General features: G+C 37.5%; 1 protein-coding gene across 2 annotated transcripts in view; it reads left to right on the top strand.

The window, feature by feature from the left end:
- LOC128190834 (uncharacterized) overlaps window positions 1-18,004 on the top strand; it is a 39,633-nt gene that overhangs the window by 20,875 nt on the left and 754 nt on the right. Inside the window, exons 41-73 of one of the 2 annotated variants that reach the window (XM_052863045.1) lie at window positions 27-141; window positions 263-486; window positions 708-822; window positions 947-1,167; window positions 1,449-1,563; window positions 1,848-2,002; window positions 2,490-2,604; window positions 3,266-3,465; window positions 3,714-3,828; window positions 4,066-4,238; window positions 4,486-4,600; window positions 4,949-5,211; window positions 5,340-5,451; window positions 5,582-5,799; window positions 6,173-6,287; window positions 6,595-6,827; window positions 7,101-7,215; window positions 7,385-7,566; window positions 7,746-7,863; window positions 8,129-8,373; window positions 11,101-11,221; window positions 11,594-11,723; window positions 12,036-12,207; window positions 12,534-12,666; window positions 12,887-13,125; window positions 13,460-13,571; window positions 13,987-14,234; window positions 14,647-14,799; window positions 15,172-15,345; window positions 15,676-15,796; window positions 16,528-16,622; window positions 16,794-16,908; window positions 17,273-17,489. In XM_052863045.1, coding sequence (XP_052719005.1) covers window positions 27-141; window positions 263-486; window positions 708-822; window positions 947-1,167; window positions 1,449-1,563; window positions 1,848-2,002; window positions 2,490-2,604; window positions 3,266-3,465; window positions 3,714-3,828; window positions 4,066-4,238; window positions 4,486-4,600; window positions 4,949-5,211; window positions 5,340-5,451; window positions 5,582-5,799; window positions 6,173-6,287; window positions 6,595-6,827; window positions 7,101-7,215; window positions 7,385-7,566; window positions 7,746-7,863; window positions 8,129-8,373; window positions 11,101-11,221; window positions 11,594-11,723; window positions 12,036-12,207; window positions 12,534-12,666; window positions 12,887-13,125; window positions 13,460-13,571; window positions 13,987-14,234; window positions 14,647-14,799; window positions 15,172-15,345; window positions 15,676-15,796; window positions 16,528-16,622; window positions 16,794-16,908; window positions 17,273-17,396 — 5,201 coding nt within the window. In that variant the 3' untranslated portion in view covers window positions 17,397-17,489. Of the gene's footprint in view, window positions 1-26; window positions 142-262; window positions 487-707; window positions 823-946; window positions 1,168-1,448; window positions 1,564-1,847; window positions 2,003-2,489; window positions 2,605-3,265; window positions 3,466-3,713; window positions 3,829-4,065; window positions 4,239-4,485; window positions 4,601-4,948; window positions 5,212-5,339; window positions 5,452-5,581; window positions 5,800-6,172; window positions 6,288-6,594; window positions 6,828-7,100; window positions 7,216-7,384; window positions 7,567-7,745; window positions 7,864-8,128; window positions 8,374-11,100; window positions 11,222-11,593; window positions 11,724-12,035; window positions 12,208-12,533; window positions 12,667-12,886; window positions 13,126-13,459; window positions 13,572-13,986; window positions 14,235-14,646; window positions 14,800-15,171; window positions 15,346-15,675; window positions 15,797-16,527; window positions 16,623-16,793; window positions 16,909-17,272; window positions 17,490-17,779; window positions 17,869-18,004 lie in introns of those variants that run through there. The other variant, XM_052863046.1, reaches the window with a different exon arrangement.

Below are 18,004 nucleotides of genomic sequence, written 5' to 3'. Positions count from 1 at the left end.
ACAGTGCATAACCTGATCCATTGCAGCATTCTGTGTCTACAAGGGACAACAATACACCAATGGTCAGACTTGGCAAGATGGATGTGACTACAACTGCGAATGTATCGATCAAGCCACAGGCCGCTACAAGTGTACCGAGAGGTAACAATGTCATCTACCTTTAACATTCTGATTTTAAAGTTTATTCAAATGTGCTTTAAGGAAGGGCCATCAAAAACATTCTTAGCAAAAAGTGGTTTTTGATTCTGATGTGCTTTTACAGGTGCCCATCCTTCCCTGTTCAGCCTAGCTGCTTCATGATACCAAGCCAGACAGACAACTGCTGCAAAGTACAGTACTGTCCACCCCCAACCCCACCCACCACCCCAGTACCACCAGAGAACACCACTCCCGTGGGTGTCACTCTTGTACCAAACCCAGGCTCAACCTTGGTACCACCACAGCAGATTACCACAGCTCCAGTCATCCCCATTCCACAGCCCGGAGGTCAGAGTCCTTCCATTAACCCCTGTTTCAATCTGTAATCTATTCAATTAACACTGTTTCTGCAGGGTTCAAATTTTAGACCTGTAGATTGACTGAAAAAGTTTTATGGGTCAGGGTAGGAATATGGAAATAACAAAAACAATCTTTGGCAAGGATTTTTTTGTGCAACAGCATTGGTATAAATATGGATATATTTTCACCAGAATTCTGTTTATTAACAGATGTTTGCGTATATAATGGAAGGACCTACACTCAAGGACAGGCATGGTATGTTGGTTGTGACCAGAAATGTGTCTGTGATAATGGAAGAACTGGACACTATACATGCACCCAAAGGTAATTACTTCACTGTTTGAACCAAAAAAAAATATTCTGCAATATAATGAAAGCACTGCAACTAAAATTGTGTTATTTTGCCTTCTAAATTTTATAAACCTCCCTGGTCCTTTTCCTCATATAGATGTCCTCAGTATGAGGCTGGCTCTCAGTGTCTTATGGTGCCTGATCCCCAGGATCCTGAATGCTGCAAGGTGCCTCAGTGTCCTCAGGGTAACACTGTGCCCCCAGTCATCATAGGAACACAGTCCCCAACTCCTGCCCAGACCACACCATTCAAGATTGTCATCAATCCCAACGGACCAATCATCTTTGGAACTCCCGAACCTTCCACACCTGTTCCACGTAGGTGGTCAACAAATTTGGGGGGGGGGGGGGGAATCATGTACTATTTTATCTCTCTTCTAAACAACAATGATTGGATTAGAAATATGAATGTAAGCTTGTGAAGTGATACATGCCAGTGTAGAAAAAGTGTCCCTTTTGTATGGTATAATTGCTCTTTTTATCAACTTTATTGGGGGGGGGGGGGGGGGGGGGTTGCAGTTAAAAATCTGAATGCAGAGCTGTGTTTTGTAAAGGAGAGTACTATTATACATAGTGAAATTATTTTGTGTTTATTTTAGATATGTGTGTGTACAAGGGACAGATGTACCAACAGGGTCAGAAATGGCAAGATGGTTGTGACTATCTGTGTGAGTGTGTTGACTCAATGACTGGAAGATACATGTGCACAGAAAGGTCAGTATCTGAATATGTGTCACTGCTGGTAATTGTAAATGTCCTTTATTTGTTTGGGTTTGTTTTTGTTTTGTTTTTTGGTTTTTTGCATTAAAACATTTACTTGTAATTGGTTGAGTTAAACCATCCTTTTTTTTTTGCATCCAAACACTAAGAATACTTGTTTTCACAAAATTGTAGTAAACTGATTCTTATCTATTAATGTTCTTATTTTTGGAAGGGGGGTCTAGATTTAGAAAAAAAAATATTTATAATCAATATTTGATAATTTATCTGTTGAACAGGTGCCCCAACCTGAACCAGGTTCCACTGACCTGCAAACTGAAGTACAACCCCGACGACCCATGCTGTCCTCTCCCTGATTGTCCAGCCATCATCCCACCCACAGCTGGACCAGGGTCCACTCTCGCCCCCACTGCCCATCCCCCACCAATGCCAGGTAAGGTGCAAACTATGTCACCTAAAAAAATCTAGGTTATGTGCAAACTATGATGAATAGGAAATTTTCCTGATGCCCAGAGATTTCCATTCATTGTTTGAATATTTTGCAATAAAAGATATACATGTAGCTGAATAACTGCATGAGGTCTAGACTAAAAAATTCTTTCATGCGAAAAACAATAGTATTTGTTAATGCAATCATTTTTATTCACTTATTTTTAAGCATAATTAGGGGTCATAAGAATTTATTTTAAGAGGAATGAAAGGAAATTTTATCAGTTTTTAAGTGTATATAAATTTTTATGGAATGTATATTAGAAAGATATTTGGGTAGCAGTTTTGCCCAAAATGATGTACTGAGCAATCAAACCAAATACCTTTTCCACTTTGATTTCATGAATCAAATGTGTGAACATATTGTGTGGATATCTCAGTCATGGAATGTATCTTTCCCAATCTACATGTATTTCTACTTCTCCATGCAGCATTCTGTGTGTACAATGGAGTACCCTACAAGCAGGGAGAGAGCTGGAAGGTTGGCTGTGAGAAGATCTGTAGATGTGATGATGCTATGAACAGTCAGATCAACTGTGATGAGAGGTTTGTGTTTCATATTTTAATTTGGCGTGATGTTGGGATCTTGATTTTGTAGTTCACCCTGTACAGTAAGACAAAACAATAACTAAAAATGTTTTTCACAATAACTAAAAATGTTTTTCACAATAACTAAAAATGTTTTTCACAATAACTAAAAATGTTTTTCACAATAACTAAAAATGTTTTTCACAATAACTAAAAATGTTTTTCACAATAACTAAAAATGTTTTTCACAATAACTAAAAATGTTTTTCACAATAACTAAAAATGTTTTTCAAAAAAACTTGTATACTGTGGTTTCATTAATATTGAAGGGTTTCAATTTTCGTGGATAAAGTGAAAATCACAGTTTCAAGGATACGTAAATTTGGGGCCAATGACCCTATTAATACAAATTGATAATAAAAATTGCACTTCAATGAACATTTAATTTCGTGGATCAACTTGACAAAAAACTCCACAAAAATTGGTATTCAACGAATATTGATCAAACCATCCATGGTTTACGAAAGAAGATGAATTTTTGGGTGCCAGACCAAGCCCAAAAATAAAACAAGATTTTTTTTACCGTAACCTTCTTATGTCTGATTTCTTATGGAAAGCATATACATATTATATTCTCCTTCCAATGTCTGAACTAATGAGAGATGTCTTTGTGTTACAGATGCCCAAGCTACCCAGCACCCAAGCCAGGCTGCAGGCTCGTGACTGACCCCAATGACCAGTGTTGCCAGGCCCCGATCTGTATCGATGTCAACTCCACCAACCCCTTCACAGTGGTCACTGGCAACAAGGGAACCTTCATGGGCAACCCCCAGAAACCAGAGCCCGGACAGCCTAGCATTCCTCAGATTTATGGCAAGAGTAAGTTCCGGATTTATTTTTGTGTTAACCATTTATAGCTCCATGCTGTACCTTTGAACCATAAAACTGGCTAACATTATACTTTGTTTTTGATATTTCTCTTCTAATAAATTTGATTTGATGATGAAAACTTTTGGTGGAGAAACCTCAGTAAGGAATAAGCATTGCAAAATTTTTAATCATTTATACATAAGATGCATTGAAGGAGAAGTTGCACCAGAGAAGTTTTATGAAATCTTGTTTTGCAGTGATGTGTGTGTACCAAGGCAAGGCTTACTCACAGGGACAGACCTGGCAGGATGGCTGCCAGTTCCAGTGTGAATGTATCGACCAACAAGCAGGAAGATACAAGTGTACAGAGAGGTAATCTTTAAGTTTTTTTGGGTTTTTTATAACCCTTTTTAAAGAAAAAATAAAATTCCTTAATTTTGATACAGTTTACACTTTTTTTTTACTGTGCTGTTTTCAAAAGTGCATTTTTATGTGATACCCTATTTCGACAACTGGTGAATTTCAGCAAGGTGCATTTATCATGTGACGAAACCAATTTCTAGTCTTTGATGAGCAACCTCTAAATATTTTCTCTCTACATTGTAACAGGTGTGCAAGGCACCCACAGGTACCTTCTTACTGTACTATGACCCAGGACCCCAACGATGCCTGCTGCCAGTCTGTGTACTGTCCCATCCAGGCAACCGCCGCCCCCACCAAACCAGGACAGGTGACTCCCAGCCCAGGCATGCCAAACCCATACACAGCTCCCCCTCCTCTCGGTAAGTTCAGGTTTTAGATATGGCCTCGTGAATCTAAAACTTTGAGAACCTTACTTTTGAAGTACATATGCTTTGTTATTTTAAGGATACAAGATTTCGAGATTAATACAATCATATGAGAGAATTATCAGAAACCAGAGAGAATTATAACAAAATCACCAAATTTTCTCCAAAATTTTGTTTTTCTCTAAACTTCCTTTGTAAAGTATGGTAATGATAGCTGTTCTAAATTTTTTTTGTGATACAGAGATCTGTGTGTACAACGGACAGGCTTACAGACAGGGACAGGAATGGTTCGATGGCTGCGACAAGAAATGTGTCTGTGTGGACGCCAAAACCGGATACTACAGCTGTAGACAGAGGTTCCATATCCTATGATTTGTTTGATAAAAATGTTGTCAAAATGCATTCTTCAAATATTGAATTTCTGAACTACCAGAATGATTTTTGCCAAGGTCTTTTGGTAAATCTAAAACTTTCAATTAATGATATATTTACATGTATGTCCAAATAAAGAAATTTTTCTCTTTATATATTAGAAATTTCTAATTAGATTTTTTTCGACATATATGAAAAGTGCACTAGCAATTGTTTAGAGGTCATTTATTCTGCTGCCCAACCCCATTCCCTGTTTTTTGGGGGTTTTTTTAAGTACAATGCCATTTCATGGTTTTAAAAAGTTACAATCTTGTTTTTAATTTGATTGACAGATGTAATGTCTACCCACGAGTGCCCGATGGCTGTACCCTGGTTCCAGATCCTGCTGACCCCACATGTTGTAAGGCCCCCAACTGCCCAGTGGTTCAACCTGGAGCCACCCCAACTCCTGGATTAGTCAAGCCCCCACAGCCAGCTTTCGGTACCATCACAGGAAACGGTACTCCACCACCAGAACCCCTGCCAACCATTATGGTCAATGGTAAACCTCAACCAGCTACCAGTGGATCTAATGTCACACCCACTCCAAGAAAAGGTACATATATTTGAATTAGCATTTTGAAAAAAGTAATCAAGGGGTTATTCCATAATATGGATGATTTCTATTTTTCAATATAATAATGAGTTAAGATAAATATATGGTACTCTTTCTATTGTTTTTAGGATGCTATTATAAGGGAACAATTCACAGGAAGGGAGATAGATGGGCTGATGGTTGCGAATACAACTGCGAATGTATGGACGACATGACAGGCCGTTACAGATGCACAGAGAGGTAAAGGCATTTGATCACTTGGTCATTATTGAAAAATAAGGAAGAGGGAAAAGCTAGTGGGGTCTTTTTGTGGAAAAGTATTTACATTTGCTCAAGTTTATTTATCCCTTACATTTTTTTTGCATTGCAGATGCCAGAAATTCCCCAACCTTCCAAACTACTGCGTACTGGTTCAAGATCCAAATGACCAGTGCTGCGGAGTGCCATATTGTGGAAATCCCAAGAACCCAACACCACTGGCCAGCATTCCCCCACAGTACCAGACCATGCCCCCCACCACCCCCATGTATGTCAACCCTAACCAGCCATCACCCATCTCTGGAAGCAACACTCCAGCCCCAGTCAACGGTCAGTATTGTATACTTGAAAGTTTTGTGTACTCCACAGTCTTGTATACTTCAAAGTCTTGTAAAATTCAAAGTCAGTAAAAGGTGGGGATGTGATAGGATGTAAGAATTAGTGTGATTTTTTAATGAACAATTTTCCAGATGCTGAATTTTATAGGGTTATGATTTTTCAATGGCCAGTAAACAATTCATTTGCTTTCGCTTAAAGTAATGAAATCTTTCTAAATATGAGGTTATTTTGATTTATTGGGGGGGGATGATTTTTCAAATGCTGAATTTTATATATTTATAGAAGTTTGGTTATCTATGGCAAGTAACCAATAGATTAATTAACTTGAAGCTGGAAAGTAATGCATTTTGTTTGATGTGTTTAGGATTCTGTGTGTACAAAGGTGTGTACTACAGACAAGGACAGACCTGGCAAGATGGCTGTGACAAAATCTGTACCTGTGATGATGTCACAAACAATCTCTACAGCTGCAGATCTAGGTTTGTTACAGGTTTTTTTTTTTTTATCAAATTATCAAAGAAAAAAATGTGTCATTATAAATATATGATAATAATAAAATGATTGTGATTGTGAGAAGTAATTATAATCAACATTTGCAAAAGGGAAATATCAAATTAGCTAGTACAGTTCAATGGGAGTGAAATTATTGTTGCTTTGGAACCAACATTTGCAAAGGGGAATACATGTATCAAATTAGCTTTCACAGTTCATTTGTAGTGAAACTGAATGTAGATTTGAGGAAAATATTTTTCTGTAACATATTTCACCACTTACCAACAATAACAGATGCCCAGAGTTCAACCAGATCCCAGACACCTGCCGATTGGTCGCCGATAAGAACGATCCATGCTGCGTGGTACCCGATTGCAACATTGCCCCAACCATGCCACCTGGATTCACAGGAAGCACCACCCCCCGCCCAGTCTTTTATGCCAACCCAGTCCAGAACCCAGGCTTCGGAGGCCAGACCAACATCGGGCCCAACAACCCTCTCAACACTCTCATCAACGGCACTGGTGGTAAGTTGGTTATCAACAACACAGCTTATAGACCTGCTTTCTCTGACATACATGTACATATAGTAAGACATTTCTATGCTGATAATACAAGTGTTGGTTATTATTGACAGATTATCAGTCAGTTTATGCAGTGTAAAATATCTTCTTTTAAAAAAACAAATAGCAGGTCTTGGGTAAATTCAGTGTAGCTTGTTTTGCATTTAAGAACAAGATTCTTCCTGACAGTGTGACATTACGCGAGATTTCAATCCCAGTTTGTTTTTCTCATTTCAGGAGCATGTGTGTACAAAGGCAAAATCTACCATCAGAATGACAGATGGCAAGATGGCTGCAAGCTGACATGTGAATGTTTGGATGCTCGTAGAGGACAGTACAAGTGCACTTACACGTAAGCCATTTTAATCATGTTTTCAACAGAACTGTAGCCCCTTAGATTATAGTATATTGCTATAAAAATTATGATTTTTTCGCATGTTAGGCTTTATTTATTTAAATAAATGGAGATTATTATTTTATTATTCATATCAAGTGCTCACTTTAAATCCTGAACTTTGCAGTTGCCCACAATACTATAACCTGCCATGGTATTGTACCTACGAACAAGACCCCAACAATGCCTGCTGCCAGAGAGCCAAGTGTGACGAGAGTAAGACCACCCCCAAACCCCAGCCCAGTACGACCATCATACCAGTGACCGTCACCTACCAAACAGTACCCCCAGAGGTCACCCGACCACAAGGTATTACATTGTCATCATCAAAATACCATTTCATGTGTAGGAGAAATATCATTGGATTGATTTGCAAACTGTCAGATTGGTAGAATTTTTTGCCTCCATGCAATTTGTGCAACAAAAGCTGACCAATAGTTATTTTACCCAGATAAAGTTTTCTGATTTTGTCAATCTCTGTCCACCAGATATGTGCCGTTACACCGATAACACCGTCCACGTACAAGGAGCTACCTGGGACGATGGCTGCAATTACAGATGTGTCTGCGTGGATGCCAAGCAGAACAACTACAGATGTGATGCTAGGTACGGGTGTAAATCTGTTGGTCCATCCTCTATGTGGTGAGGATCTAACCTGGTCTTGTCCTCTATGCAATGAGGATCTATCATGTTTGAGTACATAATTATGTACTTCCTCAGTTTTAGATAAACTCAGTGTATTGATATGCAAAGAACACAATTTCTAGGCACCTTAAAAAGATGCTTGTCCATTCTTTGTATTTGTATCTGTTTGCTTGGATTTTGTGAGCATTTTCGGAATCGCTGATACGTTTTGTTTTCCGTTGAGCAGATGCAGAGTATACTCTGGCCTGCCATCTTACTGCACCCTTGTGGCCGACCCCGCTGACTCATGCTGCAGGGTTCCAAAATGTCAGAGTGGACCCATCAATTACCAACCCATCTACAACAACATGGTTGGATCCTCCACACCCGCACCCAACGCATTCAATGTGGTCCCTATTGGTTCTCACAACACCATCTACGGCTCTAACGAGATCAAACCAGGCTCCAACAATCCATTCACTGCATCAGGAGGTCAGTCTAATCATTCTTCGACTATTATCATGTTGTTATGGAGATTTTTAAAAAAGATCTCGATAATCATTTGAGAACTCATTTCACAATATAATTTCAGCTGGAAAAGTTATGAAATACAGACCCTTTTAAGTAAAACATTGAATCTCTTTTTTTTCAATTATTTAGCTAGATCGACAATTAGTTTTTAGCTCACCTGAGCTGAAAGCTCAAGTGAGCTATTCTGATCACATTTTGTCTGTCGTCTGTCTGTCCGTCTGTTCGTCCGTCTGTCTGTCTGTAAACTTTTCACATTTTCAACATCTTCTCAAGAACTACTTGGCCAATTTCAACCAAACTTGGCACAAATCATCCTTAGGCAAAGGGGATTCAAAGTTGTGAAAATTAAGGGCCACACCCGTTTTCAAGGGGAGATAATTAGAAATTAATGAAAAATTTCGAGAAATTTTCAAAAATCTTCTTAAGAACCAGAAAGCCAGGAAAGCTGAAACTTGTGTGGAAACATCCTCAGGTAAGGTAGATTCAAAGTTGTGAAATTCATGACCCCCGGGGGTAGGGTGGGGCCACAATGGGGGGTCGAAGTTTTACATAGGAATATATAGAGTAAATCTTTAAAAATCTTCTTCTCAGAAACTAAACAGCCAGGAAAGCTGAAACTTGTGTGGAAGCATCCTCAGGTAGTGTAGATTCAAAGTTGTGAAATTCATGACCCCCGGGGGTAGGGTGGGGCCACAATGGGGGTTGAAGTTTTAACATAGGAATATATAGAGTAAATCTTTAAAAATCTTCTTCTCAGAAACTAAACAGCCAGGAAAGCTGAAACTTGTGTGGAAGCATCCTCAGGTAAGGTAGATTCAAAGTTGTGAAATTCATGACCCCCGGGGGTAGGGTGGGGCCACAATGGGGGTTGAAGTTTTACATAGGAATATATAGAGTAAATCTTTAAAAATCTTCTTCTCAGAAACTAAACAGCCAGGAAAGCTGAAACTTGTGTGGAAGCATCCTCAGGTAGTGTAGATTCAAAGTTGTGAAAATCATGACCCCTGGGGGTAGGGTGGGGCCACAATGGGGGGTCGAAGTTTTACATAGGAAAATATAGAGTAAATCTTTAAAAATCATCTTCTCAAAAATTAATCAGCCAGGAAAGCTGAAACTTATGTGGAAGCATCCTCAGGTAGTGTAGATTCAAAGTTGTGAATCATGATCCCTGGGGGTAGGGTGAGGCCACATTGGGGGGGGGGGTGTTAAAATTTTACATAGAAATATATAGAGTAAATCTTTAAAAATCTTCTTCTCAGAAACTATTCAGCCAGGAAAGCTGAAACTTTTGTGGAAGCATCCTCAGGCAGTGTAGATTCAAAGTTGTGAATCATGATCCCTGGGGGTAGGGTGGGGCACAATGGGGGGGGGGGGGGTTGAAGTTTTACATAGGAATATATAGAGTAAATCTTTAAAAATCTTCATCTCAGAAATTAATAAGCCAGGAAAGCTGAAACTTGTGTGGAATTATCCTCAGGTAGTGTAGATTGAAAGTTGTGAAAATCATGATCCCTGGGGGTAGGGTGAGGCCATATTGGGGGGGGGGGAGGGTGTTAAAGTTTTACATAGGAATATATAGAGCAAATCTTTAAAAATCTTCTTCTTAGAAACGGATCAGCAAGATGATTCTTTATAATTATTAACACTTTGGCTCCAGGACAATTCTTCAGCCTCACAAGAAGGTTCAGAGTTTGATGCAGCTAAATATCCCATATATAAACAATTGAAAAGGATCTTTTTGAAAACTGCAATACTCAACATGTGATATGACTATAAAATTGAGGCAGGCAGCTATTTTTTCATTAAAATCTTTTTGTATTACTGTATTGAGTTATTGCCCTTGATTTATTGATTCTTGATTATTTTAATTAATGCATCCACTGTTAACCAATTATTGTGATGATTATTTTTATACAATAATAAATATTCAATGTATATAAGTTGTTCTGCATAAGTAGTTTTGGGTTAGGCCGGATTAGATAGTTTATTTTTGATTTCCAATTTTTAGATACTATGAATTATTTTAGGCCGGCACATATATAGGGACAGTGTCTCTTGCACTACAATGTCCGACTGTTTGGGGTTAAACTTGAACAGTTACAGATAGATTGAGTGTGTGGACATCCCTGCTCTATCTAATCTTCGTCTTTTCTAACCTATGACACAGAGTGTGCGCTCTTTCCTGCCCTGTATCGCATTAATACTAGCGTGCGGTCATACTTGCTTGTGTTAAGTTGAGCTGTTGGCGCAAGTGTGTGGTCATTCCTGCTTGCGTTAACGTTGGTACCTGTTGAGTTGCGTAGGTGTGCGGACATCCCTGCCTGCGTAACATTGAGTCCCTATACATGTGCAGGAGCGGTAATTAAAGTCTGCTCTTGTAAATATTGGCAGTAATCGGGGCTATCCCAGTTCCAAGGGGGGAAAATGGATTTTATTTATACAGGATCTACATGTATTATTGTACATTGTCCAGATTGTTTTTATTATGACTCCATTAAGCTGACTTTATCATACCTATTGTTCCTCAGGTGAGCGATGTGGCCCATGGGCCTCTTGTTTCGTTTGCAGTGCAGAGTATGAAAATTACATTATAAATTGAAAACATAGATACCAAGAATTTTCTGTTCAACTCCTTTTAAAATGTAGCTCTTTGTCTGTCTTAACATTTGCTTCCCTACTCTTCTATAGGTTACAGTGCTTGTATATACAAGGGCGTCCAACATAGGGAAGGAGAGTCATGGCAAGATGGCTGCGACTACGTGTGCACCTGTGTTAATGCCAAGATGGGTGAATACAAATGTGTATCCAAGTAAGCACAGTTTAGATTTTTCTTTTCTTGCATATTTAGGCAGTTGTTTTGAATATTTTTTCTTTTGACCTTTCAGTTTATACAATACCTTAGCAATTAAGTAAAATAGTTAAATTACTTTAGCAAATTGTCTCCTATGAGAAAAAGATCTTCTGAAATTAAGGAAAGTATGTTGTAATATCTCACATTAATTCAATTACTAGTATATAGTCTATAGATACAGACAGGGAATCTTGTGAGAAATAAAATGTTTTTGATAGAAATTAGTCAATTTTGCATCACTCTTAACATGAAAAAAATAAAAAACCATATTGTTGATCTGTGACAATACCAGTATCTGATGTGAATGGTTTGGATGATTTTTTTCCTCAGATGCCCTGTTTATCCACCCACCCTCCCCACATACTGTAGAAAGGTCGCCATACCTGGACAATGCTGTCCCAAACTCAGCTGTGATATTCCTGGAACCAATGGCTCTTATGTTCCACCATCAGAAGTACAGGTATGCACATTTCGCCTCTCAGTTGTGGGAGAAAATTTAAATGAACTTCTCCATGTTGTATTTTTGAAGGTGCCCTTTTTCTGCAAATATTTGCAGTTTCATCTCATCTGCAAACAATTTGGTGCCCCAAAAAAAAAATTCTTTTGTTTTTTCTTTATAGTAATAAATTAAAAAAAATTAAACATGTATAAAAATTCCCTTGAAAAACCAGAGTGTATCTACATGTATTTTGGATACAAAATGTAAGAATTTGCACCCACAAAGTACAGTACTTTACAAAAATGAAACTATATTTTATGGATGTTTTGGTAGATCACACCTGCCCCTACCATGCCTGATGGAAGTTTCATCACCGCTGCACCTTTCGGTGGCCTCTCAGGACAGGTTGTCTACACAATGCCAACCAACCCCCCGACAACCACCGTCCCAGCATTCCCTGGACAGGGATTCCCCATCTCTCAGAGCCAGATCACCATGGTCAGAGGTATGTCCAAAAAATTGTGTCAAGCTGAGGTCCTTTTGCTTCCTGATGAATTGTCTCCTTTTTATGATAATTGATCTGTCAACTGCTAGCCTCTCTCTCTCTCTCTCTCTCTCTCTCTCTCTCTCTCTCTCTCTCTCTCTCTCTCTCTCTCTCTCTCAATGGTTGACCCATCTCAGAAATTAGAATGATAAACATGCCGTGAAGTGCGTTCAATGACTTGACAGAATTTATAACTGAACCAACCGGAATCATCTCAGCAAAATTGTATTTTGTACATGAAAAGTAAAATATTGATAAAAATTTATATATGTTTTTTTTTATAACAGATCAGTGTATCTTCCCATCAAAGAATGGTAACCAGTTCCTTATCTACAATGAAGGAGAGCAATGGAACGATGGCTGCGACTACACATGTACCTGCAAGGACGGATCTTCCGGATATTATGAATGCATTTCATCGTAAGTTTTTAAGACAAAATTATCAAAAGAAAATTAATAGAAATCTTTCCACAATTAAATCTTGTGAGAAGGACTAGATGAAACTTATTATTTGCATATCAGACATGATCTTCCTTGACTTACAAATATTTTACATTTCACTTTTAAAATGTTATCTTTGAATAATTTTGTCAAACATTTGAATATAATACAAGTATGAATATGTATTTTCAAACATCAGATGCCCAACCTACAATAACTTGGAGTCTAGCCGTTGCTACATGGTCCGTGTGGATGGAAAATGTTGCTCTGAGCCCAGATGTACCCTCGCTAATGGCCAGGTTGTGGATCCCACAAAGGTCCAGACTTCATTCCCCATCGTACCTTCCCTCAGTGGAGGATATGTCAATTTCAGACCCGACACAAACTACGCCGCCATGGGATCGGGAGGATACTCTAACATGTCTGGAAGCAGAAATGGTATGACATTTTATCAGCTATCTTAAACTATAATATTTAGATTGTACAATATTTAATTTTTTAAAAAGTTAGAGTGGATTTGATGTACTGGTACTCCATTTATTGGTAGTTAAATCTGTTTTCTGCCAAAAATGTGTTATAGAGTATGCAACCAAATGTTATACATTTATAGTAAATTTTTTCTTTTATGTCGAACAGGAACTTGTATTTTTTTTTATGGGAATGACCATCATCTTCTAATTATATCAAGATGTAAAAACTTTGACAGTTTCTCTTCATTTTTCTATGAAGCTGCAATGTTCTGTAAGCTTAAATCTCTCTCTGTCTTTAACAGTCTGTATCTACAAGGGACGTCAGTACCAGCAGAGTCAGTCATGGAGTGACGGTTGCGACTTTGACTGTAGATGTGACGACGCATCCACTGGACAGTTCTCTTGCACACCTAGGTAAAGTTTGTTATAAGATTTGAGGTCAGATATGTCTTTAATGACAAAGAGATTACTTGTAGTGTACACATGTATTATTCTTACAAATACCAAAATGTACTTGGGAAGCATACAATTTACATGTATATTTTTCTTGCCAAAAAACTAAGGAAAAAAAATTTGTATTTTATTGTGACATTTCTGCTAAATAAATAATATCAAATTCCATCAGAGGATTGTTGAACTTTAAAGTGATCTTAAGGAATATATCAGTATATTATTGAATTCATGAAATATTTTAAAAAAAAAAAATGAGTCAAAATTGTTTGGCCCTGTCACTACTCTATAAGCATGTTGTACTGTACATGCATACAGGAGAAATTGTATCATGCCTTGTCACTTCTCCAACAATTCTGAGTAATTTTTGGGTTCACAGATGTCCAGTCTACACCGAACTGCCATCTTTCTGTACTTTGGACACTGTTCCTGGTGACTGTTGCAAGAAACTGAACTGCCCCCACGTGGTTCCTGTTGGCACCACCACCACACCTAAGCCCACTAAACCATCCTGCGAGTGGTGCAAAGACACCCTGTCTACCTGTGAATCCTACGGACAGCAGGCCTGTGTTGCTCCATACGTTCCTTGGGCAAAGAGAAACTGTCCAAACTACTGCAATCTCTGTGGTATGTTTTGGTCTAGGTTTACTTTTTATTTGATTCCTGGTTATCCTTTTTTGCTATGTGCATGATACAATATTAATGAAAGTGCTTGTGTTCATACCTTGATTCGATTTTGCCACACTTCGGGAATCAAACTATAAATTTTTTAAAATTTCCTCCAAATCTTAGATGTGCTCTACATGTACATAATTTTTTTTTTAATTAATTCATCGCTCAACAAATCAAAGATTACATTTTACTTGTCATTATTTCCTAAATTAATATGATTTGACTTATTTGTTGTTTTTAGTTATAAGCTAAAATACCAGCATTATCTGGATATACCAAGTACACCAGTTTTTATAAACTTTTATTGACATAAAAATGTCATTATGATTAAATGGATAACAGTGAAAATGACTTTGCTCTTTGTTAGAATACGACTGTGCCCACACTCCACCCACCACTACGCCTCTACCAATTGGCTGCCGCGACATGTTGGACAACTGTCAAGATTACGGCAAAGACTCCTGCACAGGCATCTTTGAACCATGGGCAAGAAAAAACTGCCAGGCTTTCTGTAGCTACTGTAAGTGCATGGTATCAATTATTCAACCTGTGCTTCAGATTTAAGCAAAGTAACTTTAATCCTGGGTTGTTATTGTTTGTTTTGTTGAACAAGGGGTTATAAACAAAAATTAGGAGTTTTTGATGGGAATTGTCATTGCTTGTATTGTTAAACAAGGGGGCAATACAAAAATAAGAAAATTTAATGCTGAATAGTCATATTGCTTGTTACAATATATGTTAAACTCGGGGCAATATAAAACAAAAAATAAACAAAATTAATGCTGGATTGTCTTAAATTGCTTGCTTTGTCAAACACGAGATTTCAATATATCGATACAAAGTAATGTGTCATAGTCTAATGTTAACATTGAAAATATTCGCTGTCCTTCAGGTGGCTCCACCACCGCCCAATCTGTCTGTCACGACGAGTCTCCAGAGGTGTGTGCCCAGATGGACATCTCGATCTGTACCTCTATTGCTTACTCCCAGTGGGCCCAGAGAAACTGTATGAAGACCTGCAACATGTGTGCCGGAGGAAGTGGCTTAGCCATGACTACTGCTGCACGTAAGTTTTAACGAGACTTATCTTTTTCAAAGCTTCACGTTCTATCAGGGTGATTTTGTTAAGAGAATAGGCCTGAAGACAGTGACTTAATATTTTGTAACTTTGCTACTGATATAAAGAAGTTTTTTTTTTAGAATTTTTAATACTATAAACCTATCAGTATAGAGAATAAGTAACTCTTTCAATGTTGGGCCAAATTAAGCTGTGGCTTAATATCATAAATATTAAATATCATATGTTTATTTGTTACACATTCATATTTTCTCTCTCTCTATCTCTCTCTCTGTTTAAGAAAAAAATTCATTTTTTGTGTCGTTTTGATTTTCACAGCAAAGGCCTGTCGCTACTCGGATGGAGTCACTCATGCTCATGGAGAATGGTGGCAAGATGGCTGCAGTGCTGATGCTAAGAACTGTACCTGTAATGATGGAATCGCCAAATGCTTACGATTGTGAGTACCTTGCATTTTACAGTGTAAATTCCAGTGAAAGGCTAATGGGGCTTTTTTTATGCTTTAGTTGATATATACCATGTGAAAGAAAAACAGACAAGTGATTAGATTGCTGTGTATGGTGAATCACTGCCCAAAGATATATACAAAGAGACGTATTCTCAAAGTTAAAAGAATGTTAGATGTCCACGTAAATCAAGAATTAATATAATCACATTTTTGCTTCGGACATTTAACATTCGCACTTTCTGTCATTCCGGTTTTTAAACATTTCACGTTTAATATGAATGATATAATTTGCGGTATGGAGTTTTATTTTTGACATCCCATCATTCCTGAAATGATTTACGTTTTTTAAAAAGAATAAAAATCTCATTTTGCTTTCTGCTGCTTCACGCTACAGCACAGACCATTGAACATTAAATTGTTTATTAATCATTTGACTAAACTCTGCATTTTTTTCATCACTATTCATAAAAGAAAAATTCGCACAAGTGTCGGTTTGTTTTGTGGCTCTTTTGAATGACGATGCTTTCTTACGGCTTGACTGCTGTATCAGGGAATGCTTGTTGGGGAAGAGTATGCTTCACAGATAAGTACTCTTTACATGTGCTTTTTTTCTTGCGTTAACAGTTAATGTGTTCCTTTTTCCTGGATTTTTTCTGTTTTTTTTTTATCTGGTGTTTAAGACATGAAAGATGTTTGACAGCAGGCTTATTCAAATGTTGTAGATGTCCACGCTATGACTCCCTTCCAGTGGGCTGGGTTTTGGTCGATAAGCCAGGACAGTGCTGCCCAACTCTAGACATTAATGTGCATATTGATGGTAAGGAGAAGTCTCATATTGAAAAAAAATTAAAATTCTCCCATGTTTTAAGAGTTTCAGGGAAAAAGCTCAAATAAGTCCTTCCAAAAACATAAACAGAATTATATTTTGAGATTTCAGTGCGTCTGTCATAAAAATTGAAAATAATACTTTCTTTGTTTTGGTCTTTAGATGTGTGCCAGTACAAAGGCTCCACTTACAGACAAGATGAATCGTGGAGCGATGGCTGTAAACTGTCATGTGTTTGTACAGATGCCAAACAAGGATTTTATCAGTGCAGGGAAAGGCGAGTTTGGTTTTATATCGGACCTGAAGATTTTTTTGTGTATTAAAATTAGTGTATTTTATTCTACAACTCGATCAGACCACAAAATACAATCATTTGGCAAAGAAAAATAAAAGGACAAAATAACGTATAGCCTGTATAATCTTTGCATAATTATTTTTTAAAACATGCATAAAAAAAGCAAATTAAAAAGAAAAAAGTGATTGTACATAACTGCGGATATATGGTATTGTTAGGGTTCAAGTTAAAGTGTTTCAAAGATTAATAAAAAGGTTTAGAAAAGAGAAAGCAACCAAGATCTTTCTTTTTCTCTATGTGAGGACACAAGGTATATAAATTAACAATGATACATAAAATGTTACAGATGTCCTGCAATGGAATTCCCCCCTGGCTACGATTGTCACTGGGAAGACCCAGCACCAGGCAAATGTTGCCGACAGCCCAAGTGTCCTCCTCCGATTGTTATCTCTGGATATCCTCAGGATTAGATTCATCCATTGTTGCACCTTTTTTTTTCGTACCTTTTTTTTTTTTTTTTAAATCATGTAAAATTTGTTAGACAATAAAGTGTTTTATTGATATTGCTGTTTTCTTTTGTTTATTCTTTGTGTTTGAAGTTTTGATTTTTTGTGCAATTTCTTTTTAATTAAGAGTGTAAAAGTGATTATGCCTGCAAATGATTTCATCAATTACCGAAACAGCATTTTTTATATCATATTCATGTATTAGACCATTGGATGATTTGTTTTAACTTGAAATGCAATTTTTTCTTGACTGCTTAAATAAAATGTCCCAATGCCTTGGGAATGTAATAAAATGGTAATTACGGATATGTGACATTTCAGATTAATAATTTCTTCTTTTCCTTCAGGTGCCCTAAATTTGAAAATCTCCCCAGCGGATGGCAAGTTGTACAGGTTGCCGGCCAATGCTGTCCTGTTGTCAAGGTTGTGGCGACCAGTAAGTCACTTAAACCAGCAGCAATTTTTTTTTAAAAATTGTTAGCTTGTACCATGATATTAAGTTCCATCCTATATCAGAAGTTGTCATCATTTTATGTAGGCTTCCTTAAAGTAAATTAAAGCTGATTTGAATG

This window comes from Crassostrea angulata, chromosome 6 (genome assembly GCF_025612915.1).
Source record: "Crassostrea angulata isolate pt1a10 chromosome 6, ASM2561291v2, whole genome shotgun sequence".
Lineage (NCBI taxonomy): Eukaryota > Metazoa > Mollusca > Bivalvia > Ostreida > Ostreidae > Magallana > Magallana angulata.
Note: the sequence above shows the minus strand (reverse complement) of the source record. Positions and strands in the feature narration are given on the sequence as shown.